Source organism: Mirounga angustirostris, unplaced genomic scaffold (genome assembly GCF_029215605.1).
Source record: "Mirounga angustirostris isolate CCGP_5_RB_7025 unplaced genomic scaffold, mMirAng1.0.hap1 SCAF_8, whole genome shotgun sequence".
In the NCBI taxonomy this organism is placed as follows: Eukaryota; Metazoa; Chordata; class Mammalia; order Carnivora; family Phocidae; genus Mirounga; species Mirounga angustirostris.
In genome coordinates, this window is record NW_026991716.1 from 31,846,987 (window position 1) to 31,873,183 (window position 26,197).

Sequence of the window (26,197 nt, forward strand, 5' to 3'; positions counted from 1 at the left end):
TGTGTTTTTTCCTACCTTACCTCATGTGATATAGAGCCCTTCCGCGCCCAGCCCCCTCCCACATACACTCTGCCCATGGTCAGCTGCTCCAAGTGGGCAGAGCCCCACCGAGGAGTGGGGGTAGGAGGTGCCTTTGCCAAGGTTAGCGAGGGTCTCTGATGACTCTGGTGCTGAAGGCCCAGCTCTGGGGATGCCCACAGGGAGGTGTCTGGGACCATGCTGTGGAATCCCAAAGCCACCATTGGACCCTAGTGGAAAGTGTGTGGGAGGACCAGACCAGCCCTGGTGGGAAGGGAGGGATGCAGGGGAGGGGACCTGATGGGAAGAACTCTTTGGGTTTGCCTCCGGCGTGGGCGCGTTGCAGGGATTGGAGGGGCCTCTTCCTCTCCCCACGATGATGGATGTGCCCCAGTCCCTTCCTGCCACCTGGGAATGGAACCCTCCCCCAAGCCCAGGTACCCTCTCTTCTGTGTACTCATGCCAGCAGCTCTGTGGAAGCAGAGGGGGCTGGGGCATGCCCCCAGGGAGGAGGTGGCTTGGTTACGCAAGCAGGCTTCCAACATCCATGACCACTGTTCTGGGCGAGACCGTGTCCCGGCCCGCACAGGCAGTGGATCTAAAGAAAGGGATCATGCCGTGGGGGGCCCTGAGTGCCAAGCCTCCTGCTGTCAGCACCCTGAGAGCTGGCCCCCCGTTTTATGCCCCTCCCCCCACCGTGTGATTCAGAAACAGGCCTGCATCCTCAGGGCCAGTGGGCCCCAGAATGGTCAGCGCTCCGAGCTGAGGCCTTTTCGAGCCAAAGCCCAGAGAATGGGGAGGCAACCAATCACGTGCCAAGCCCGCCTGACCTGGAGAGGTGCCCTGGCCCAGTTCCTCCGCCAACTTTGTGTCGTCGCCTTTGTTTTCTTCCGCTTGGGAGGAGCCCCACCGCCACAGTGATGTTAGATGGCCCTAAAAGAAATGTTTTATCCAGTGCCTGCTCTGCTTCACATCTATCCCCAGACCTTAGGACTGTGTGAGGTGGGTATTTTTCCAGCTCTCCCCTGAGAGAACCGCTCAAGGAGGTTAGTAGTAACTCATCCAAGGCCTCCTGCCTGGTAAGTGTGGAAGTGAGACAGGATACCCTCTACCGCCACCCTCCGAAAGCCAGGGTGGGCTTGCTTTTTTTTTTTTTTTTTCCCTCCCCTCAACAAGCTGCCTCTGGGAGCCCAGGAAGCCCCAGAAGGTTCTGTGGCTGAGGAGACTTCTCGAGGGCTGCACGCCCGGGGAGCCACACCGAACAGAAGCAGGGCTCTGGCTCTCCGGGTCTGGGTTCCCAGGTCCCATGCAGAGAGTGCGGCCATGAGCACTGCAAGGGCAACAGGCCTGCTCCTGGCAGCACAGGGAGCCCGCGCGAGCAGGCAGGTGGAGCTCTTGCTCCGCGCCATGGCCCCTCTGCGGTCTCTGCAGCCGTTTGCATTTCCTGAAACCGGATCTCGGTGTCAGAGCCGCCCCCGGGCCGGGCGGCACCTCAGCCATGGCCCTGCGCAAGGAGCTGCTCAAGTCCATCTGGTACGCGTTCACTGCCCTGGACGTGGAGAAGAGCGGCAAGGTCTCCAAGTCCCAGCTCAAGGTGAGGAGCCCCCAGGGCCCAGGGGAGGCCGGCAGACGTGCCTCCTCAGCCCCTGCCGCCCAGGAGCCAGGCAGGAACGCTGTGCTGATGGCACTCAGCCATCCAGAGGCCCAGGCCTGGGGAGGGGAGCCGGGACTGGGTAACCGGGACGACACAGCCCGGTGGATGCTGCTGCCTATGTTCTGGGGCCCCCCGGAGGTAGACGCGGAGCCTCTGCCCAGAGACCTGCCCCCCGGACTCCCTGGAGGGTGGAGGTGGCATCATTAGGTTTTGAAGGCCAACAGGCCAGGCTACATCCTATACTCCGTGTGATGAGCACACGTCTCCCCAGAGTGAAGCCTGGGTCCGCACCGTACTCCTTCCTGCTGCTTCCTCCTGGCTTTGAAGAGAGACAGTTAGCTAGTACTTGTCAGTCACTTCCTCCCGGAGCTGAGAGCGAGGCTTCAGGAGCCTGTCCTAGTTCCAGACCAGGCTGACTGGGTCACCTTTGGCAGAGAACAGCTCCTCTGAACCCTGTCTCCCAGCTGCAACAGTGCTGGGAAGGGGCAAGGACCGAGACCCTGCTCTGCCCCGGGCCGCCCAGCTCGCCGCCCCCTCCTCCCACACGCCAGGTTGGGAAACTGTTCCCTTTGGCCTTGGCACCTCAGACAGGGAGGGGGTCGAATCTGAGCCCAGGAAGAGCCCATCAGTGATTGCCCTACAGTTCAGTACTTGGACCTAAACAGTTCCTGGGAGACCAGCAAGTTTCTCTCCTTCCTTCCCTCCAGTCCTGGCTTAGTGCTGTCTTCTCCAGCCTGGTTAGTGGGGGAAGAAGCAAGGCCCCAGGCCACTGGAACCAGGGAACACTGAGAGACAGGAGCAGGGTAAGCCTCAGCTCTCCAGTGACCTGCCTTAGGGGATCATTCGTTCCATTCACATGTTAACTGAGTGACCATGTGCCTGGCATGATGCTAGGCTCTAGATTTCTGGTTTCTCTTCTGGGCACCCCCAAAGGAGGCCTGCAGCCTCAAGGAAACCTCCATTTTTAATGACCAAGGTAGGAGGTGCCTGCAAACGTGGGAGAGATAAATAAGGCAGGATAGGCATTTTGCACCACCCCCATTCTAACCCCCCCCTGTGCTGAACTAGGACACAATAAACTTGGATATCCCAAACTGGCCCTATCCCATAATCTATCCCTTAGCCAGACTTATGAGCATCCAAAAAATGATTCTTGACTCCCCCAGGAAAGATAGTCCACTACTACCTTTGATCATCAGGGAGGATTCCTCAATAGGCGGGTTCTTCCTTACATTCTCCGTAAATCCTTTTATTGCAGATCATGTCATCTAGTGGGGGCTTCAGGATAGACAGGAGAACAGCAGATCATCCAAAATCCAGCCCTGCAGAAACCCGTGCCCTACATCCACCTCCCACTGCCTTTCGTATCTTGTAGGAACAATCCCAACCTCCATAGTTTATCTCCAAGGTACCGTTTTCTGTCTCCATTACCTGCAGCCCCTGTAACCTCTCCAGGCTCTCTATGCCCACCCCTCACATGTGGAAAGTGGTTCCCCTTTTCCTGGTGCCATCAGCCAGTAAGGCTTCCTAACTCTTTTCTCGGCCTCCAGCTGGATCGATGCCCACTCCCCACCCCCACAGGTCGAGTACTTGCAGGGAAGATTCTATTAGGAGCTTACATACTTGAACTGTCCACCGTCTGTACCGCATCACAGCTCAAATTGAGCCCACGGCCAGCAGCCTTTGGTCACACAGGAGCAGGGAGCTTTCTCCCCCACTCAACAGAAAACGTGTCCACTCTGGAAATCTGTGCTAAGCGATGGGAGTCTTGGGCCGGGTGGTCGGTGAGGCAGAGACACGGTAGGGCCCATGTCACACAAGAGAAGGATAGGGAAGGCAGTTCTTCCCTGAGACCATAGTGGGAGATACTGGAATAGGAGGAAGTAGTGATAGTGTTGGGGGCAGGGATGCCGGAAAGGCAAAGGAGCAAAAGAGAAGTGGTCAGAAGTCAGAGGAAGAAGCAGATGAGAGAGATACCAGCGGGGGGCCAACCCCACCCCTGAAAAGACTCGTGGGAGAAGGGAAAAGACCTTGGGGTTAGTCTGTCCTCACTAACACTGTCCCTGGCCTCAGGGCCCTGGATTGGGACCAGGCAGTGAGACATGCACCAGCCCAGCAAGCTATGTCTGTCTGTGACAGTCCCCGCTTCCCTGATGCATTGGGCTGCCACTGGCTCTCATGGGCAAAGCCGTGATGAGGGAGGAGGAAGAACAGTGAGGCCTCTGAGAAGTAGCCCAAGGCGTCATGATTTTCTCTCTGAGGAAGAGAAGGCTTGGGCGAGAGAGCAGATGGGTTTTCCTCCGTTTGAATTCTTGTAGAAGGTACCATGGCCTTTGTCCAGGTGAGTTGAGAAAAGTACAATTAGACCAATAGGCATGGCACTTCTGCCCAGGATGGATTTAGGTGGAGCACAAAATTTCCCAGGAGTTGAGGACTGTGAGTTTTCCCAGGGTCCCCAGAACCTCCTTCTCTAAAGACCTTTGGGAGGGAGTAGCGGTCCTGCCAGAGGGCTGCAAGGAGGAGAGCCTTGGCAATCATGGGTTTCCTAATGGCCACATCCTCTTCCCTGGGGAGCAGCCTTGGTTCCAGGCCTAGTGGGGAATCAGCTGAGAATTGGGGTAATGGCCCTGCGATTGGGGATGTGGATGGAGCAGTGTGTCTCTGGCTCAGTGAGCTCTTAGGAGGCAGCAGGCCTGCCCCTTACCCTTGATTGGCAGGAGCCAGGGTGGGCAGGGAGGGAGGGGGATGACAACCTTCACTTCGGTGGAGGGGAAGTTAAGAACAGCTCCAGTCCAGGAATCTGCTGGCTGGGATCTTCAGCTTTTTTTTTTTAACTATCTTTTTCTTTTTTTTTTTTTAAGATTTTATTTATTTATTTGACAGAGAGAGAGAGGGATCACAAGTAGGCAGAGCGGCAGGCAGAGGGAGAGGGAGAAGCAGGCTCCCCACTGAGCAGAGAGCCCAATGCGGGGCTCAATCCTAGGACCCCGGGATCATGACCTGAGCCGCCCAGGAGCCCACGATCTTCAACTTTGTTCTGACCCCTTCCTGCCACTGGTCTCGGGCTAGGATGGCAGGGAGTGACGGGATGATTTAGTGATGTGCTTGACTCAGAGCCACATAGGCCTGCTCCCCAGCTAGATGACGTTGGGCAAGTGATCGCTGTCTCTGAACCTCTAGTTTCTCATCTGTAAAGGCAGAGGGTTGAACTGGGGATCACCAGCTAGCCTACTAAAAGAAATTTTAACAAAGTACATCAGGTAGATGAAATTGACCCTTGATGCAGCCTCCCCTTTCCCTTTTCCAAGCCTGTCTTTGGTGCCCACCCTCAACCCCTTCTAGCCCTTTCTTTTTCTTTTTCTTTTTTTTTTAAGGTTTTATTTATTTATGTGAGAGAGAGCGAGAGAGCAGGAAATGTGGGGAGGGGCAGAGAGAAAGAGAGAAGCAGTCTCCCTGCTGAGCAGGGAGCCAGGATGCAGATGCGGGGCTGAATCCCAGGACCCAAAAGCAGCTGCTTAACTGACTGAGCCACCCAGGCGCCCCCTCCCCCTGCCTTCTAGCCCTTTTCTTGCTGTCAGCAGGCACACAGCTCATCCAGAGATTCCCACCTTTTAAAATTCCCAGTGCTCCTCCCTTGTGATAGTAGTTATGCTTTAGTAAAATACATTTAGTAACTCTTAAAAGGATCTGTATATTGTAAAAAAAAATCACCTGGCACCTAGATACATTAAAAAAAAACTACAGGCCATGTAGGCAAGAGAGAGATTATTCATTCTCTCTGTAGCCATTAGTTGGTGCTGTGCATGGGTTCCCACACCCGTCATATACGCGTCCAGTGAAGGCTGGGAACTGCAGGACCACGAGCTGGCACCTGCCCCATCTCCACACCTGAGTTTTTAGGGAACTCACAAGCCCCTCGAAGAGAACCACTTCCCCACATGCCTTCAGAGGAAACAGTGCGTAAATGAAGCCTCTCGAAGGTCAATGGCTGCCAACTCGAAGGTCAGGGGCTGCCTGGTTGGGCGGTGAGACTGTGAGAGTCCTCTCTGAAGGAGCCCAATGGCAGCCTTGTGAAAGCTACAGACACCTGGACCCCACCCACCCCTGGAAACTCTGAGTCAGTCGGGAGGGGCGGGGCTCCAGTGCCCATCAGTTTCAGCAGCTCCCCAGGTGATTCTGAGGCTCAGCAAGAGCTAATGTGGTGGAGAGATCAAGAGTAGGCCTTTAGAGGCAGACTTCCAGGAAGACACTTTACCTCTCTGCGCCTTGATTTCCTCATCTATAAAAGGAGGATAATGAGAGTCCCTGCCTCCAGGGCTGAGGATTGATTGAAATCAGCCCCGTGGGCTCCTGCACATTCTGGCCTCCACCCCTGCCATTTCCTTTCCAGCGTGACCCTCCTCTGGTCACACCCTCTCCCCACCTCTAGCCCCAACCCGAGCCCAGGCACAGGAAGCCTGGCAGTCTGAGGTCTGCTGAGCTCTCTGGGGAGAGGCCCTGAGCCCCCGGTGTCTGGGGCCTTTAATTCCTTCACGTCCTGACACCTGATGGCTCACAGGGATTGGAGCCTCTGCCCCGGGCCCCTGAGATTCCAGAGGCAAAACGTACAGGTGAGGAAGGCAGGTCTTAGAGGACAGTGTGGACGAACGAACCAAGGCAAGGAACAGATCAAATAACTGTGCGGCTGTGTTGCCTCTTCTATCCTGGGGTGGGAGGGGGTTTGTATGGCATCTCTTTGAACCCCGTTTTCAGACCTATGAAAACTGAGGCCCAGTGAGGTTAAGTTGCTCAGAGAGATTCAGTCCATGTCTGTCTGCCTTTTGTATTTCTCCTACTTCTTCCCGTGAAGCATTTAAGTTCATTCAACAGATATTTGTCGCGTGTCCATTATGTGCCAGACCCAGTGATATAAGAGTGAATAAGAGGTGAATAAAAGGGACAAAATCCCCGAGGTGCCGACATTCTAGTCAGAGAATACAGATGGAAAACAAAATAAGTATAAATGTATCATGTGATGGAAAATGATACATGACATGGAAGTAAATAAAGCAGAAACAGGGATAGAGATTGGGGGGGGGCGGTAGAGGGGATGGGGTTATAGATTTAAATAAGGTGGTCCAGAGAAGTCCTCCTTGAGAAGGTGACATCTAAGTAAAGACGGAAAGGAGAAGAGGGTGTGTGCCATGCCTGGACCTGGGAGAAGAATAGTCCAGGCTGAAGGCGTAGCAAGTGCAAAGGCCCTGAGGCAAGTGTGTGCCTGGCCCGGCTGAGGAATGTCAAGAGGGCCAGAGTAGCCGCAGAGAAGTGACCAAGAGGGATGAAGCCAGAGAAGGTACAGCAGGCCAGGTCCTAGGGGGCCCAAGGCCTCTGGAAGGACTTGCGATTTTACTCTGAGAACAACGGGAAACCATTGGAGCATTTAAGTTAGACTTGAGGAGTCGGTCAAAAACATTTATCGTGTGCTGGATATCGTACTGAGATCTGGAATCAGGCCTAACTTAGAGTCCTTGCTGCCCTCAAGGAATGTAGAGCACCCAGAAATGCTCACACAAAAAGGGAATAGCAAAGGAATGTTATTATAGAGCAAATTAATAGCAGGGTACATTAATAACAGTGGTTAATGGCACTCTTTGCTTTTTATCTCTATAATTTTACATTTTTGTCATAAAAACAATATATGCTCTTGGTTAAAAAAAAATCAGAGTGCAGAAGAATATAATTTTAAAGAAGATGAAATTTATTCTATAAGTAAAACATGTTACTGGTTAAAAAAATTCAAAGACAAATTTAATGTTAAAGATGATGAAAGTTCCTCCCCTCCCTGGGGAAGGATGGTGGGGTGATAGCTGGTAACAGTCTGCTGAGTCTTCTAGATTTTTTTCTATGTACACATAAACATATTAGGCTGAACCGTATGAAATTGCTGACATTTTATTATTTTAATCTATTAAAACAGCTATTAAAATTTGCTATGGTTCAACCTAATCTTTGCACACATTTATTTTACAAACATTTCATTCTATAGCTTGCTTTTTTCACCAGCCAGTATAGTATGCCTATCTTTCCATGTCTGTTCATAAAAACATAATAAAAATAGTACACAACTTTTATTAAACAATGAGCTACACACTAGGTGCTGTGCTAAGCTCTTCATTCTAAAAACCCTTTGGAGTAGGCCTCCTTATTATCTTCACAGAGGACACCAAGGTCTTAGAGAAAATCACTTGCCTGTAAGCACACAAGTGGCAGATGGATAAGATCTTTCCAACCACACATAGGTCCATGACGCGATGTACTTGGCCCCTACTGAAGGAGCCTCAAGCTGTCTCCAGTTCCTCATATTATAAACATGCCTCAGTGAACATTCTTGTACATGTAGCTCTGTTCCCTTGAGCATCTACAGGTTAGATGATTAGAAATGTGGGGGGCAGGGCGCCTGGGTGGAGCAGATGCAGTTGGTTCAGTGACCAACTTGGTTTGGCTCAGGTCATGATCTCTGGGTTGGGAGAGCAAGCCCTCCCCGCTTAGTGGGTAGTCTGCTTCCCCTCTCCCTCTGCCCCTCCCCCAGCTTACACACTCTCTTCTCTCTGAAATAAATAAATCTTGAAAAAAAAAATGCTGGGATCATTCCCAATTTTAAGTTTGATACATTCTTGTCCTCCAGAAAGATTACCAATTCACACCTCAACAGTAGGGCATTCAAGTCCCTATTTCTCCACAACCTCTTCAGTACCTGATGTTATCAGTCTTCTGATCTATGTCAATTTGTTAGGTAAAAAACCGCACTTTGTCTACAGGAAGGGATCTAACATTTGCTCTGTGCAGATCTAATTCTGGCTGTCTCCATATGTCCTCTCACTCTATCCTCACAGCCTCTCCACAGGACAGGTATTATCCTACTGTTTTGCATACAATGAAACTGAGGCTCGGAGGATGAAGATGTTTATCTCCGTTCCAACAGCTTAACAATTCCAGGGGAAGGTATAGGTCTTTCCACTAGAGGAAGCAAAAATCATAGGGCTGATTCTCATTGGCCCAGGATTGGTCATGTGCCCTTCCTTGAGCCAATCACCATGACTCTGATGTACCCAGCCCTGCAGCCAAGTGGGTTAGGGGTGCAAATAGTCCATACCACAGATATTGAGAATGGGGGAGAGGTGCTTCTCCAAGAAAAATCAAGGCTCCATTACCAAATATGGGTGGAGAGGGCCGAGTTCGTCAGGAAGAAACTGAAGATGTCTTCTAGAACAAGAGAAGCAGAACCAAACCTGGCACAGGAGATGATCTGAAGAGCATGGGGACAAGGGTGGGGGTGGCGGTCAGAGATGGCTGCCCAGAGGGGAGTGACGGAAAAGAGAAGCACCCTCTTGCTGGGCCGTCCAACCTCCCACTTGGCCTCAGTGGAGCCTGAGGCTCAGGAGAATACCGGGGAAAAGTGTCAATGCTTTGTCCCACCTCCTCTCACCAGAGAATAAAGAAGTGAAGATTTGGCTCGTGTACCACCTCTAGGATGTTACCAGCTCCTGCCTCAGGAACTGCCTCTAAGCTTAACTGTGGAAGCAGCCCTTACACACAGCTTTCATTGACTGCCTTTCGGGTGCACAAGAGGACATAGGGGCCATGGGACACGGAGATGAACAGAGAGGTTGTCCCCAGAGTTCACCATCTACCTGCAGAGAGTCTCAGGGTCAGCACTGTAACAGTGAGGCAGCCTTCAGGGCCAGGCACACCTGGTTGCAAGCTCCGCTCGGCTGTTGGCTCTGAACTTCCCCAAGCCTCAGCATCCTCATCTGGAAAACAGGGATAGTGTCTGTGTATCACAGTTGTAGCGGAGGTTAGACACGGGGTATAGAAAGCACCTCATACAGTGGCTGCCACATAGGTGTGCAATAATGACTATTTTACCTTTTTAATTTATTTTTTATTTTATTTTTTTTTTTAGAGAGGGAGTGTGTGCGAGCAGGGGAGGGGAGTTGGGGGGCAGAGGAAGAGGGAGAGAGAGAATCCCAAGCAGACTGCCCGCTCAGTGCAGAGCCCAATGTAGGGCTTGATCTCATGACCCGAAGATCAGGACCGGAGCAGAAATCAAGAGTCGGTCGCTCAACCAACTGAGCCACCCAGGTGCCCCAGGAATGAGTAGTTTAATTATTCACTCTGTGATAAGTACTATGACAGAAGTATCCCCAAGACAATTTTATTTTTTCCTGATCTTGTTCAGACTTCAATTTCTTTGTTCTTATATCGTGAGTTTGCTAACCAACTCGTGTTTCCCCTCCACACCATCCCGGCCACCATCCGTTCTGGCCTTTTCCTCCACGTGTCACAGACCATCTTTCGTGAGCCTTCTCTGAGCCCTCTCCAGCTCCCTTCATCTTTGAAGGGAAGTGACTGGAACTGCACTTGCCTTTCCTGGAGCAGACACACTGCAGCCTGAACCCTGAGTCTTTGATGGGAATGATGAGAAATTCGGGGCTCCTGCCCTGGGGTGACAGCCACCTCCCTGTTGACAGCCCAGCATCCTAGGAAGCACCTAGGCTTTGGAATCTGCGGAGCTGGGTTTGAATCCCAGACTCTTGCTCACTGTGGATCTTGGGCAATTTACCAAATCTCTTGAGCCTCAGTGTCCTTGTCTGCACAAAGAGGACATCCCTACCTAATGAAGTGGCTGAGAACATGGCTGCTTGGGTTTGAATCCCAGCTCTTTTATCTCATCTGTAAAATGGGGATATTAACCGTGGTTATGGGGGTTAAGTGAATTATATATAATGTGCTTAGCTCAGTACTTGGTGCATAGTAAGGGTGTACAGTTTTAGGTTTTTTTGTTTTTACTGAGGTATAATTGTCATATAACATTATATTAGTTTCAGGTGTCCAACATAATGATGCGGTATTTGTAAATATTGTGAAATGATCACCACAATGTCTAGTTAACATCCATCACCATACATAGTTAAAAAACTTTTTTCTTGGGATGAGAATTTTTAAGATCTACTCTTAGCAACTTTCCAATAGGCCATACAGTATTATTAACTATAGTCTCCATGTTGTATGTTACCTCCTCATGACTTATTTTAAACCGAAAGCTGTACCTTTTGACCCTCCTTCACCCATTCCACCCACCCCCTACCCCTTGCCCCTGGCAACCACCAATCCATTTTCTGTGTCTATGAGCTTGGGGTGGGGATGGAGGGTTAATTTGTTTTTTTAGATTCCACATATAAGTGAGATCATATGGTATATATTTTTCTCTGACTTATTTCACTTAGCATAAGGCCCTCAAGGTCCACCCCTGTTGTCACAAATGGCAAGATGTCCTTCTTTTGTATGGCTGAATAATATTCCATCGTATACAAATGCCTATGTTTTGGTTATGATTGAATTGAATAATGTGTGCGGAGGACTTAGCCAGGTTGGGAACGGGGACAAGCCGGGAGGTGGGAGCAGCCCTCTAGCCCAGGTTTGGCTGGGGCATGGGAAGGCCAACTGCCACTCTGTCTCAGGTGCTGTCCCACAACCTGTACACGGTCCTGCACATCCCCCACGACCCTGTGGCTCTGGAGGAGCACTTCCGGGATGATGACGACGGCCCCGTGTCCAGCCAGGGATACATGCCCTACCTCAACAAGTACATCCTGGACAAGGTGGGGCCTTGCTTGAGGGGGCACCTCTCCCCACTTCCCAGTCTGGCCAGCGCCCTAATACATTGCCACCCCAACTCCTCCCACCCTATCAACTCCCACTTCCATCCCTGCCCTCCCATCTCTGTCCTTCACATTGCAGCCACTTGTCCCCTCCTTGCCCCCCCAACTCCCTCCTCCATCTCCCTCACCTCTGTCCTAGCCTGCACCCTTCCAGCCCATCCCTGCCTAGGCTTACCTCCCATTTCTAGCTGTAGGGCTCTCCAGCATCACCCAGTGCTGTGCTCCCTGCTCCTCCCAGCTGTCACTCTCTTCTCAGGTTCTTCATGGTCGTCCATCCCTGCCCCCTTGTCCTCCCCTTCTTTCTCCCCTGGGCTGAGGGACTAGTTTCTCTGTTGGCAGGGGACTGGGGAGGGGAGAGGGGGCGGGTAGTTGGAATCAGCTAGTTACCTGGTAAGCAGCTCAGGGATTTCTCAAATTAGAGCCCCAGCTTGGCGGGGTGGGGAGCAGGGGAGTAGGTGACCCCAGGAAAGCACCTAGAGCCTTGTTTGGTGGTAGAGCATGGATGGGGTGGCCGTTTTGGCTGACTTGCAGGCCTGGTGGCAGGTGGAGGAGGGGGCTTTCGTTAAGGAGCACTTTGATGAGCTGTGCTGGACCCTGACGGCCAAGAAGAACTATCGGGTGGACAGCAACGGGAACAGCATGCTCTCCAATGAGGATGCCTTCCGCCTCTGGTGCCTGTTCAATTTCCTGTCTGAGGACAAGTACCCTCTGATCATGGTTCCTGATGAGGTGAGGGTGATGGCAGCTCCAGGGGCTGAATCCCTGGGGCCATGAAGGAGGCCAAATTGCCTTTCCCACATCCCCTTTCTTCTTGGTCTCCCCGTGCTGGTGTCTCCACCCAGCTGTCTCCAGATGCCTAGAATTGCCTGTATCAGAGTCACGGTGCCCAGCAGAACCAAAACTACACTTCCTTCAGGGCTCTCTTAGCCCTCAAAGGAGGAAAATGACCACAGATTCTATTTACACAGCAGTGTAGCCTGATACCTTACCGGCCATTTTTTTTTTTTTTTAAGATTTTATTTATTTATTTGACAGAGAGAGACACAGCGAGAGAGGGAACACAAGCAGGGGGAGGGGGAGAGGGAGAAGCAGGCTCCCCGCAGAGCAGGGAGCCCGATGCGGGGCTCGATCCAGGGACTCCAGGATCATGACCTGAGCCAAAGGCAGTCGCTTAACCGACTGAGCCACTCAGGCGCCCTACCTTACCGGCCATTTAAAAATGAAAACATTTAAGATCGAATGGCAGGACTTCAGGCACTGTGGCAATCCGAGAAGGTTACCAGATGAGGGGAAGGGAGACTTTCCTGGGATGCCTGGCCCATTATTCCAGCGGAGGCAACTAGATCTGGCCCCGGTTCTAGATTTTCCCTCCCTGTCTTCTATATATGGAGGAGAGCCAATGGCAGACCCAGCTCCGGGCTCCAGAGAGGGCATCCTGGGAGTAGAGGCCTGGAGTAGGGGCCCCTACCTCCTCAACTCATGGACGAAGCCAGGGCAGGTGCCCCCCCGCCACTTCCACTTCTCTCCCCCATCCATTTAGCCTTCTCCTGACCTGTTAGCCCTTTTGGTGACTGTAAAGATGCCAGGGTGAATTTAGGTCTTAGGGTGTGGAGGGGAGGGGGTCCTCTGTGTTTACAAGAAGTCCTGACACATCCAACCACACTCAGCATTATCTCCTTGCCTCTGTTTATGGGAAGGGTGAGGGGAGATGCCTAATCCCTGAACTGGTACCCCACCCCACTCCCAGTTGGAGACCCAGTAACCTCCAGAATGAAAGTCCTAAAGAGAGTGTCCCAGGAAGCTGCTGGGGCAGGAAAGGGACGTGTGTCCATCTGCACAGGCACCCTCGTCAGACCCCCGCCCGTCAGGGTAAGGGGGCCCCTCATAGGCCAGAAGGCTGCTCGCGGCCGTGATCAACATGTTGTATGAACAAACTGCAGCAGGATGTACCCCAACCACCACTTCCTGTTCCTCTGTAGCAGGTTTCCTGTCCCTGCCCTGCTTACCTCCACCCCCAATCCCTTTGCACTCCCATAGGGGAAGGATCCTCGGGGTTGGGGCTTGGGCTTGGAATAAGGACTCAGATGGGATTCAGGAGATATGAATCGAGTTCTGGCTGCCACCAACTTGCTGTGTGATTTAGAACGAGTCACTTCCCTCTCTGGGCCTCAGTTTGGTCATTGGCAAAGTAAGGGTATTGGATGAGAGGGCCCTTGCACCCCCTCTGACGTGTTCTGTGATTTGCTGCCTCTGCCTGGCCCCCAGCCCTCAACCTTCACCCTGCCCTTAATTTAAAGCATGAAGGAGTGGGACGTGGGCCTGGAAGTTGGGGAGGGGAAGGGGATGCCAAATTGGGGTTGGGCCTCCAGGACCCCGCCCCCCAAAGCTACCCTGGTTTCCACCAACATTTAGTCATCTGGCTCCCCTACCCCCTGTCCTTGGTCACCTCCGCCCAGGCTCTGGGAGCCAGAGGAGCCCCCCCCAACCCCAGCATCGTCACAGGCAACACTGCCTGCTGCAGTCCCCAGGTCTCCCTGCTCCTCCAGGTGGAATACCTGCTAAAGAAGGTGCTCAGCAGCATGAGCTTGGAGGTGGGCTTGGGTGAGCTGGAGGAGCTGCTGGCCCAGGAAGCCCAGGCAGCCCAGACCACCGGAGGGCTCAGCGTCTGGCAGTTCCTGGAGCTCTTCAACTCGGGGCGCTGTCTTCGAGGTGTGGGGCGGGACACTCTCAGCATGGCCATCCACGAAGTCTACCAGGAGCTCATCCAAGATGTCCTGAAGCAGGTCAGGCCAAGCTGGGAACTTGGGGAGGACCCCAAGTCAGGGTGCAGCGGGGGGTGGGGGTGGGGGGCCGTAGGGAAGCCTCTGACTTTGCTCTGGCTATGGCAGGGCTACCTGTGGAAGCGAGGGCACCTGCGGAGGAACTGGGCAGAACGCTGGTTCCAGCTGCAGCCCAGCTCCCTCTGCTATTTTGGGAGTGAAGAGTGCAAGGAGAAAAGGGGTACAATCCCGCTGGATGCACAATGCTGCGTGGAGGTGAGGGGGACAGGCGAAGGGGTGGAGCACAACTCAGGGCCCAGAGGCTCTCCAGTGTGGTGTAAAGGCAAGAGGCTCGGGAGGAGGGTGAATGGAGAAAAGCCACAGTGGCAAATGTCTGCTGAGATGACTGTAATCCAAATATACCTGGGTGCCTCAAGGCCATTCTCATCCATGCCAGCACTTTAAAAAAAACAAAAACAAAAACAAAAAACCCAAACTGCAAATCAAATACTAAAGCCATTGGTGAGTAATGTGGATTTTGCTAAGGATTTTAGAGGAGATGGCTTATGCCTCACACTACACACAAAGCTTTTTTTCTTTTAGAGAGAAAGAGAGTGGGTGGGGGAGGAGTGCAGGGGAGGGGCAGAGGGAGAGAGAATCCTTTTATTAAAAAATATTTATTTACTTACTTGAGAGAGAGAGAGCATGGGATAGGGGAGGGGCAGAGGGAGAGGGAGAATCCATCTCAGGACCCTGAGATCATGACCTGAGCCAAAATCAAGAGTCAGCTGCTTAACTGACTGAGCCACCCAGATGCCCCGAGAGAAAATCTTAAGTAGGCTCCACGCTCAGCGAGGAGCCCACTGCAGGGCTCCATTCTCATGACTCTGACATCATGACCTGAACCAAAATCAAGAGTCGGAGGCTTAACCGACTGAGCCAACTAGGTACCCCCACAGCGAACTTTCTAAAAATCCTCTTGAAAAGTTTTTCTCCTTCACCCAAATCCCATTCCCTTTGGCAACTCTCTATGTCCCTACTCTTTCTCTACATCCCTCTCCTCCCGTCCTTCCCCTCCATTTTTCCCCCTCGGCTCTGTCTGTTATTATTTTAGGAGGCTTAAAACAATTATTTTAAACTGTAGTTTGAAAAAAATACACACACACACACCTAACATGAAATTTGCCATTTTAAGCATTTTAACTGTACAATTCATAGCATTAAGTACATTCACAATGTTGTGTAACCCTTACCACTCTTTCTTTTTTTTTTTTTTTTAAAGATTTTATTTATTTATTTGAGAGAGAGAGACATAGTGAGAGAGGGAACACAAGCAGGGGGAGTGGGAGAGGGAGAAGCAGGCCTCCTGCTGAGCAGGGAGCCCGATGCGGGGCTGGATCCCAGGACCCCGGGATTATGACCTGAGCCGAAGGCAGACGCTTAACAATTGAGCCACGCAGGCACCCCCCCTTTTTAAAATTTTATTTATTTATTTTTTAAAGATTTTATTTATTTGACACAGAGAGATGGTGAGAGAGAGAGCACAAGCAGGGGGAGCAGCAGAGGGAGAGGGAGAAGCAGGCTCCCCTCTGAGCAGGGAGCCTGATGTGGGGCTCGATCCCAGGACCCTGGGACTATGACCTGAGCCGAAGGCAGACGCTTAACGACTGAGCCACCCAGGTGCCCCGTCCCCCCCTTTTTTTTTAAGATTCTATTTATTTGAGAGAGAGAGACACAGAGAGAGAGGGAACACAAGCAGGGGGAGTGACCACTATCTATTTCTAAAACTTTTTCATCATCACAAAGAAAAACTACCTACCTATTAAGAAATAACTCATCCCTCCTTTCTACCCAGCCCCTGGTATCCTCTATTCTACTTTCTGTCTCCACGAATTTGCCTATTCTGGGTACCTAGAATGGAATGGGATCATCTAATATTTTGTCCCTTTGTGGCTGGCTTTTCTTCAGCACAGTGTTCCAAGGTTCATCCATGTTGTGGCATGGGTCAGGAATTCATTCCTTTTTATGGCTCAATAATATTCCATCGTGTACACAGACCACATTCTGTTTATCCACTCATTCATAGATGGACAATGGGTTGTTCCCATCTTTTTGCTATTGTGAATAATGCTGGTTTGGCCATCCATGCAGAAGTTTCTGGGTGAACATATGTTTTCATTTCTCTGGATACATACTGAGTAGAATTGCTAGATCATATGGTAATTCTATGTTTAACTTTTTAAGGAATAGCCAAATTGTTTTCCGTAGCAGCTGCACCATCTCACATTCTCACCACCAGTGTATGAGAGTTCCACTTTCTCCATATCCTCATCAACATGTGTTATTTTACATTTTTAAAAATTATTATTATAGGGCACCTGGGTGGCTCAGTTGGTTAAGCGTCTGCCTTTGGCTCAGGTCATGATCCCAGGGTCCTGGGATCCAGCCCCACATCAGGCTCCCTGCGCAGCAGGGAGTCTGCTTCTCCCTCTGCCCCTCCCCCCACTCGTTCTCTCTCTCTCTTGCAAACAAATAAAATCTTTTAAAAAATTATTATTATAGCCATCCTAGGTTTTCTCCATTTTTGTCACTTAAGGAAACAGGTGTCACTGAGGACAGAGCATAGATCTTAGGCAGAAAGCCCAGCTCCACCACTAACAGGCAGTGTGAATTTCCTGGACCTAGCAGAGCCTCAGTTTCTTCTTCTGTAAAGTGGAGCTAATAAGGCTTGTTTGGCAAGGTTGTTTCGGAGTTATGAATAAAATGATGCATATAAAACACTCGTTCAGCCTCTAGAGCATAAGAAGCTCAACACACGGGAGTCCCCAGCTGGCTCAGTCGATGGGGCATGTGTGTTTTTGAGTCCCATGTTGGGTGTAGAGATTGCTTAAAAATAAAATCTTTTAAAAAAGAAGCAGCAGCTCAATACGTGGTAGCTGTTATTTTCCACTAAAATATAAGCTTAGGGAAGGCAGGGATTTGGTCTGTTAGGCACACCTCAGTATCCTAAATGCCTAGAACAATGAGCCAAACTCAGTAGACACTCCACAATATCTGTGGAATGAATGAATGGAGAACTTTCCCAACAGGTAGGGCTCTGTGGAAATGAATGATTTGGAGAGTGAGGACCCTGTCACTGGCAGTGTTCACGAATGATCTGCATCCACACTCAGTAACGGATTAGGTGCCAGGCCCCATGGAGAGACACCAAGATGAAAACATCCCCGCCCTACCTCCAAAGAGCAGAGGCTACAAGACTTGTGGGGACACAAGCGCACCCATAACTAACCTCCACGCCGGGCCATACAGGCTCCTGGCAGAGTGGGAGCGGTGCTCCGGGAGGACGGTCAGCCAGGGGGGGTAGGGGATGGAGCTGGAGCACCCCGGCGGCGGTGAAGCCAGCGCGTGTGGGGCCACCGGCCCTCACCCAGGTGCTGCCCGACCGAGAGGGGAAGCGCTGCATGTTCTGTGTGAAGACAGCCTCCCGCACGTACGAGATGAGCGCCTCCGACACGCGCCAGCGCCAGGAATGGACGGCGGGTGAGTGCTCGCCTGGGTCTGGCGGCGCCTCGGGGGGTGACAACACTGCCCGTGAAAAGGGGGTCACCCCACTGCCCAGCGGGAGGCTGGAGACTACCTCGAGCCACCTCTAAGGTCCCTTTCTGGAGGTGGGCCACCTCGAGGACCGCGCTGCTCCCGGCTAGCCTCCTGCCGACCCTGTCCCTGTCCCTCCGCAGCCATCCAGACCGCGATCCGGCTGCAGGCCGAGGGGAAGATGTCTTTGCACAAGGACCTGAAGCAGAAGCGGCGCGAGCAGCGGGAGCAGCGGGAGCGACGCCGGGCGGCCAAGGAGGAAGAGCTGCTGCGCCTGCAGCAGCTGCAGGAGGAGAAGGAGCGGAAGCTGCAGGAGCTGGAGCTGCTACAGGAGGCGCAGCGGCAGGCCGAGTGCCTGCTGCAGGAGGAGGAGGAGCGACGCCGCAGCCAGCACCGCGAGCTGCAGCAGGCGCTGGAGGGCCAACTGCGCCAGGCGGAGCAGGTGGGGCCCGCACCCGGCGGGGGCCGGGGCGGGGGGGCTCGGGGGGAGAGGGATGCGGAGAGACCGGGCCCGGGAGCGGAGGGCCGGGGGCGGGGCCTGGGAAGGAGGTGCGTGGAGGCGGGGCTTGGAATGAGGGACTTGGGACAGAGTCCCTGCACTGGAAACACGCGTACGGGACCGGACCTGTGCCAGGGGCGGGATGAGGAAGGCGTGGGGGTGCAGGAACCTGGCCGAGGGATGGCTTGAGATGAAAGATGGGGTGGGGCCGTAGCTGAGTGCTATAGGTGTAGAGTGGGGCCTGGTTTGGAGACCTCGCCTGGGGGCGGGGCTTGGACAGATGCTGCTAAAGACCCCCTAGTCAGGGATAAGTTTGGACCAACGCTAGACTAGACTGGACTAGACTTGATCTAAGTTTACAGTGAAACCAGTTTGGGGAATGCAGGATGGGAGGAAGGAGGGATTTACGAATGTGGAGGCGGACTAGGCATGTAGAGGCAATCAGATTTAGGATTTAAGAGATCTAGAGCTGGAGTTAGAGACACCTGGATTCCATCCCAGGTCTGCCTCTTAGGAGCCTTGTGATCTCAGGCAAGTTACTTAGCCTCTCTGTGCCTCAATCACTTATCAGTGACGTGTTGATGCTAACTGTGCTCCTGGAGGTATGGTGAGGATCAAATGAGGAAATACCTTTAGTTGTTATAACAATTATTATAATTATAGTCACTCCCTGCCTAGCACTAGCCCTAATTATAGTCATAATACCTAATATTATAACACATAATAATAATTATTAAGGCTGGTGCTAGGCAGGGGGTGACTTGAGCCCCCCGCCCCCCATGTAGCATCTGTTCACTGACCATTATCTTCCTAGTCAGGCTCCCACAAAGAGATCAGATCAGGAAGGAATCCCGACATGAGGAAACTCCCCAGACCGTCACTGAGAGAGATCTATGTGGGCCAGCCTAGCGGAGCCCTGGGGAAAGGGCAGCGTACTTGCAGCCTCCCCTGCCCCACGCGGTGCCCCCAGTGACGTGGCTCCGCGTCCCGGCACAGGCCCGGGCCTCCATGCAGGCCGAGATGGAACTGAAGAAGGAGGAGGCTGCCCGGCAGCGGCAGCGGATCCAAGAGCTGGAGGAGATGCAGCAGAGGCTCGAGGAGGCCCTGCACCTGGAGGTGAAAGCTCGGCGGGACGAGGAGGCCGTGCGCCTAGCCCAGACCCGGTAGGACCCCTTCTCGTTCCCCTCCCCTGACTCCCCGGCGTCCCACTTGCTGAGCGCCTGCGAGGTGCCTTGGCTCTGGAGACGACGCAGCGCCCGCCCGCCCGCAGCCTGCTAGAGGAGGAGGAGGAGAAGCTGAAGCAGCTGCTGCAGCTGAAGGAGGAGCAGGAGCGCTACATCGAGCGCGCGCAGCAGGAGAAGCAAGAGCTGCAGCAGGAGATGGCGCTGCAGAGCCGCTCCCTGCAGCAAGCCCAGCTGCAGCTGGAGGAGGTGCGGCAGAACCGGCAGAGGGCCGACGAGGACGTGGAGGTGAGGCCGGGGGTGGGGGTGGGGGGATAGGATGGAGGCCGGCGGGGTGAGCGCCTCCACGCGCAGGATCTGGAGCCTTCCCTCAAACCCTGACTCTTCCGTCTCCCCGCTGTGTGACCTCAGGCAAATTGCCTAACCTCTCTTGAGTTTCAAATCCCTCATCTGGGAAAGGTGCCTCTAATAGCATGGTCTGAAGACTAAAGGAGCTGATGGCTGACATTTAGTATGTACCAAGTGGCGAAGAAACATTAGCTGCTATTTTTATCATTATTATGAATCTGGGCAAAGTTTTTTTCTCATATTCTTCCAAGCGCCTACCTTGCTCTCCCTGTACTTTGGCTCTGATCTCCATAGAAGAGGGGTTTTTTGTTGTTGTTTTGTTTTTTTAATTTTTGATGTTTTTTTTTTTTTTTTAGATTTTATTTGTTTATTTGAGAGAGAGGGGGAGAACGCAGAGGGAGAGGGAGAAGGAGAAGCAGGCTCCCGCCTGAGCAGAGAGCCTGACGAGGGGCTCGATCCCAGGACCCTTGGGATCATGACCCCAGCCAAAGTCAGATGCCTAACCGTCTAAGCCTCCCAGGCACCCCGTCACTTAACTTCTTTTGCACTTTGTTATTAACTTCTGCTCTGGAGATTAACTAAAATAATAAATATACTTAGCACATCGTAGCTGCTTAATGAACAGAAACTATAATGATGACTATTTTTGACCCTTTGGGGGTCCATGAGACCCCTGAAATTGGAAGCTAACTGTTCATCTATATAACTCTTTAAGAACATATATGAGTTTTCCTGGGGAGATGTCAGATTCTAAGAGGCCTACAAACTCGAAAAGGTCAAGATACCCTGTCTAGGATGGTGTCTCTGACCCGCTCTCCGCTGGCCCTGCTCCCACAGGCTGCCCAGCAGAAGTTGCGCCAGGCCAGCACCAACGTGAAACACTGGAATGTTCAGATGAACCGGCTCATGCATCCAATTGAGCCTGGAGGTGAGAAGGGGTAGACCCTGGAGCTTTCTCTGGAGTGGGGCAGGGGAAGGGAGGGAGAAAGGGATCCCTTCAGATCTAGAGAGGCCGTGTGGGATTGAAAGGAGGTTCTCGTCTCCCCCACGGGCTGAGGCAAGGCCCCTCAACCTCTCCCCTGCGCATGCACCTTTCTCCTTACTTGCAGTTGCCTTTTCTCTGCCAGATAAGCGTCCCACCACCAGCAGCTCCTTTACAGGCTTCCAGCCACATCTACTTGCCCGCCGTGACTCCTCCCTAAAGCGCCTGACCCGCTGGGGATCCCAGGGCAACCGGACCCCCTCGCCCAGCAGCAGCGAGCAGCAGAAGTCCCTCAATGGTGGGGACGAAGCTCCCATCTCAGCTTCTACCCCTCAGGAAGACAAACTGGACCCAGCACCAGAAAATTAGCCTCTGCTATCCCCTCCCGCCCTCCAACCTCATACCCACCAGAACCTGGCCACAGCTGGCCTGTGGGTGATGCCAGCCCCCACAGAAGAGGGAGCTGAAGTCCTGGTGCCAGGAGCCCCCTCGGCCCTCCAGCCATGACACAGTCCAGAATGGAGCCTAGTTCATTTTTGGCACCAGCCCCAGGCCCCTGACCACTGAGGCTGTCTGGGATGTTGATCCTTGAGAACTTGATCTTGTGCCTTAACCCCAAGGACCCTGTGCCCTGGGCTGGATAAGAGAGCAGACAAGCAAGCCAACGGCGTGTGCCCTCAGACGGCCACTAGGTGGTGGAGGCGCATTTCCAAATAAAAATTGCTCTTGGAATGAACCCTTGATCAGGTCTGCCGTCCATCTCTCCTGCCATGTTCGCTCTTCCTGCCTCAAATCCAGTTCTAGGTCCCAGAAAGAGTACAGTGGAATGCAGGGGCGAGGCAAGTACACTCTGCCACTTACTAACTGGGTGACTTTGGTCCAGTCTGCTCACCGGCTTGTGCTTCAGTTCCCATGTTGGTAAAACAGGGCTACGAATAGTACCTGCCTTACAGAGTTGTTGTCAGGATTAAGTGCTCGGCCCACGAGCAAGCACTATTATTAGTATCACCCAGAAGTGGTTACTGAGCATCTAGTCTATGCCCTGCAGTTTCCCTGGTTATTTCATTGTCGTGGCAACCCTGAGAGGTGGATATTATTATTCTCATGTTACATGTGGAGAAACTGAGGCCCAGCGAGATCAGGTGACTTGCCCAAAGCCTTTCAAACTCGCTTCTTTTCCCATTTTATTTGACTCACTGACCTTGTCACCTAAGACAGAGCTCTGAAAATCTAGGGTGCTCCTCCCCCCCATACCCCTCGTGGTACACAGCCCATCATGAAATCCGGTAGATCCTCCTTCATTCTCTCATAGCTATCCCTCCCTCTCTATGGCTATGGCCACTGCCACAGCTAGGGCCTTCATATCCTCCTCCTGTGTGCTCACTTTCAACTCCTTCTCCATCTTGCCCCATATCTAATCGGTCAGGTCAAGTTCACGTTCCCATATGTGGCACATGAGACCTGTGACGCCCTAGCCCAGGAGAGCCTCCTATGCCTCTGCTTTATAGATCTGCTAATGGCTCCCCTCCTTTTCCTTCCCCTGGGCCTGCACACTGGCTGTCCTTCCCACCTCACTTCATGTAACAGCCTCCATAACCAGATGCATGAGTTCCTTGAGGGCATGGACATATCTTCAATTTACATCCCCAGGGCCCAGCACAATGCTTGGCTCTTAGCAGGCCTGCAACAGGTGCTTGTTGAATGATTCAGTTCTGAAAGGAATGACTGGGTGTCACGCAGCTTAAAAGTGATGAAGGAGCTAAGATTCAAACTCAAGTCCATTCATTTATTCAATGAATTATTTATTAAGCTCTTACATGCCAGGTATTGGGCTGGGTGCTGGCTACACGGCCCAGAACAAAACAGATGGAGTCCTTGCCCTCCTGCAGCTTATGTGCTAGCTGATATCAAAGTTCATTGCTTTTGCAAGGACACCAAGCCCTACTGCAAGGAACTTCATTACAGTCTATTTAAAGTGTCATGAAACAAAACTACCAGTATAACACAACGCATATTGTGGGATGGGAAGTGAGCTTCAAACTCTAAGGGCAATAGGAATTCGGAAGAAAGGGAAGGAAGCATTAGGTAGGGGCTGGGATTCACAATGGCCCTTAAAATTTTTCATAAGGAAGGAGAGTAGGAGAACATGGAAACAACATTAAGTAGAAAGAAGCATAATACATCTATGAGCACAAGAAATCTGGATTCTGGATGGGAATCCCTCCTCTGGTGGGAAAGTCAATGGTCCTCTAATTGGAGGTGGGGTATCTCTAGGGTACAAGGAGTTTTAAGAAAATCAATTTGTAGATCCTCAACTTCCAAGCGTGCTCTTTACCAAAACTGCTATCCTCTTTTTTTTTTTTTTAATTTATTTATTTTAGAGAGAGAAAGCGGGAGGGGCAGAGGGAGAGGGAGAGAGAATCTCAAGCAGACTCCGCACTGAGTGAGGAGCCCAACACGAGGCTCAATCCCATGATCCTGAGATCACGATCTGAGCCGAAACCAAGAGTTGGACGCTTAACTGACTATGCCACTGAGGCACCCAAAACCGCTGTCATCTTTCATTGCCGCCTTCCCTACTTTCTGTAACAAGGTTCACCACTCGCTCACCCATTATCTTTCAATGGTGGACTGGCTGGGGGGGAGGGGCGGAATGCCCTGGAACACTAAACAAAGCAGCAATTTGCAATTCTGGTGCTGGCTGTGGGTGCTGAGAAAATGAATGGCTTAAAAGCCGGACAATAAATTCTTTTTGTTTTCAAGTCAGGAGGTTTCTAAATCTTTGCTTTCAAAACCTAGAAGGATTTAATTGCATTGTCAGCTGAAAAATCATTAACAGTATCTTTTCATAGTAGATCTTTGTGATTTTTTTTTTGGTAAACAACTGAGATTTAGATGCCACTGCTATATCAAAATCCTCAATTCCCATCTACTTATTGATGTGAAATGAAAATAAAGTGTAAATGAAAACATGGGCCTGGGGGCAGTCGTTAAGCGTCTGCCTTCAGCTCAGGTCATGATTCCAGGTCCTGGGATCGAGCCCCGCATTGGGCTCCCTGCTCGGCGGGAAGCCTGTTTCTCCCTCTGCCTGCCACTCCCCCTGCTTGTGTTCCTTCTCTCGCTGTGTCCCTCTCTGTCAAATAAATAAATAAAATCTTAAAAAAAAAAAAAAAAAGAAATACATTTCTAGGGGCACGTGGGTGGCACAGTTGGTTAAGCATCTGACTCTTGGTTTTGGCTCAGGTCATGATCTCAGGGTCATCAGATCGAGCCCCAGCGTCAGGCTCCGCGGAGCCTGCTTAGGATTCTCTCTCCCTCGGCCCCTCCCGCTCATGCTCTCTCTCTCTCTCAAAATAAATAAATCTTAAAAAAAAATACATTTCCAATGTATCCTTTGTATTTATGTGTAATACTTATAAAAATCATAGTATTTATGTTGTTTTGATCAGTTGTGTATTACTAATTTTGCAATGGCCAAACCAGAAAAAAATTTCTCAGAGTTTTATAGTTACATGAAACTTAAAATTGTTTTAAATTTGGGGCACCTGGGTGGCTCAGTTGGTTAAGTGACTGCCTTTGGCTCAGGTCATGATCCTGGAGTCCCAGGATCGAGTCCCGCATCGGGCTCCCTGCTCAGTGGGGAGCCTGCTTCTCCCTCTGACCCTCCCCCGTCTCATGTACTCTCTCTCTTTCTCGCTCTCTCAAATAAATAAATAAATAAATAAATCTTAAAAAAAATTTTTTTTCTTAAATTTTGGGGCGCCTGGGTGGCTCAGTCAGTTGAGCATCTGCCTTAGGCTCAGAGCATGATCCCAGAGGCCTGGGATCAAGCCCCCCCAACCCCGATCGAGCCCCTCCATCGGGCTTCCTCCTCAGTGGGGAGCGTGCTTCTTCCTCTTCCTCTGCCCACTCGTGCTCTCTTTCTCTCAAATAAATAAAATCCAAAAAAAAAATTTTTTTAAATTTCAACGTATATACATATTTTGGTTGCAGAGATGTACAATACAGTAATCAATAAAAGACAAGCAAAATATATGTTACATTGATCAGATTTTTGAGAGGAAGGTGGAATGGAAATGCAAGTACAAGGAGAAAAATAGACAATGTAACATTTTTTATTGATAAAGAAGAGCTTCTTCATGTATTTTTAAGATGGGTGATGGTAAGCTTCACATCACTATGGGATTTGGGTCTTATTCAATACATTTAAAAGGGCAGTAACACAGTTTTATGTGAAAATGTCAATATTTATAGAATAGTAGAAATGACATTCATTCTCTACATTTTAAGTTTTAAACTAATGGCAAAAAATATTAGATGTCACCTTAAAAATGTGCAAGGACCTGCATAGTTATATATTCTTTTAGGAATAGAGGCAAAAAATTTGAAGACTACTACCATGAAGGCAGAAAGGACTAGAAAGGTAGAATGAGGCCTGATTACAGACATTCTTGGAAACCAGGTAGAGTTTAGACTTGAGGTGGCAAGCCAACCCCTAAGCTTTGGTTTTCCTCACCTGTAAATGGGGTCCATTCCAGGCTTTTGAATATTCTATGACCGGCCACAGGGAGGCGTTGGTGGTTGAGGTACGAGATACTGAAAGGCGGATCACCCTGATGCCTGAATACTGTCCACACTGGAACTGGCACAAAAGGCTCTCAGTCTTGAGGGACAAAACTAGGGGCAGGAGAAGATATTTTCCAGTCTTTCATTCCAGGATTAAAAAGTAACTCCTCTTTCCTTTCCAACATCCCAGACAAAGGAGAGCGTATCCAATCTCTGATGCCCTCGGAGATCCTCATCACCTCTGGAGACCACGTGGAGAGCACAGCCATTGTGGTCCCAAGTCGTCCCAGTACGGCTTCTATGTGAGGAGGAGTGGGGACGTAGGGCAACTGGCTGGAGTGCAACAGCCTTGTTGCAGATTGTGGCCAGGATCTGCAAGATGCCTTCTCCTCCAGCACAGTGTGTCTATCCAGGCTGGAAAGGGGCCAGCTGAGAGTTGCCCCTCTGGCCCTTCTCATAGGTGAGATGGGGAGGAAGAGAAATACCAAGGAGGGTGATTTTAGGAGGCTAAGCGAGGCTCCCACCAACTGGCTGGGGCCTGAAATAGCTGTGGTGGAGACTGGAATCTAATTCAAATCAGATCTAGCCTTATTCTACACTATAAGTTATTGTTCAGTTATACTGTGATTGGGCATCAGAACAGGTTTTGGTACCTGAGCTCTCTGGCTGGTCTGGAAAAGGTTACAGAGGCTTGGCAGGGACCAACATTTCCCCCTTTAAGCTGTGCCTGTGGACAAATCTGGTCAAAATGAAGATTCAAGGGGCACCTGGGTGGCTCAGTCAGTTAATTAAGCATCTGCCTTTGGCTCAGGTCATGATCTCAGTGTCCTGGGATCAAGCCCCACATTGGGCTCCCTGCTCAGTGGTGCTCCTTCTCCCTCTGTGATCTCTCTCC

General features: G+C 51.3%; 1 protein-coding gene across 7 annotated transcripts; it reads left to right on the top strand.

Moving 5' to 3' along the window:
- Positions 1-801: 801 nt before the first annotated feature.
- DEF6 (DEF6 guanine nucleotide exchange factor) lies at positions 802-21,472 on the top strand. Of its 7 annotated transcripts, none has more exons than XM_064597501.1 (13): positions 802-1,020; positions 1,450-1,612; positions 2,380-2,475; positions 11,173-11,313; positions 11,905-12,102; positions 13,830-14,156; positions 14,262-14,408; positions 17,564-17,672; positions 17,870-18,168; positions 19,222-19,388; positions 19,496-19,694; positions 20,592-20,682; positions 20,882-21,472. In XM_064597501.1, exons 2-13 carry the CDS (start codon positions 1,517-1,519, stop codon positions 21,103-21,105), a joined length of 2,094 nt encoding a protein of 697 aa, XP_064453571.1. In that variant the 5' UTR covers positions 802-1,020; positions 1,450-1,516; the 3' UTR covers positions 21,106-21,472. The 7 variants fall into 7 exon arrangements, with proteins under 7 accessions (XP_064453571.1, XP_064453572.1, XP_064453573.1 ...); XM_064597503.1 differs by having other exon boundaries at positions 807-1,020; positions 11,917-12,102; XM_064597504.1 differs by having other exon boundaries at positions 808-1,020; positions 13,920-14,156.
- Positions 21,473-26,197: the final 4,725 nt, after the last annotated feature.

Bases quoted from the DNA above. Each gene is read 5' to 3' on its own strand.
- DEF6 (XM_064597502.1), top strand. From the start codon at position 1,517: ATGGCCCTGCGCAAGGAGCTGCTCAAGTCCATCTGGTACGCGTTCACT. The intron at 14,409-17,563 runs GTGAGGGGGACA...GCCCTCACCCAG, and splicing joins ATGCACAATGCTGCGTGGAG to GTGCTGCCCGACCGAGAGGG. The intron at 19,695-20,591 runs GTGAGGCCGGGG...CTGCTCCCACAG, and splicing joins GGGCCGACGAGGACGTGGAG to GCTGCCCAGCAGAAGTTGCG.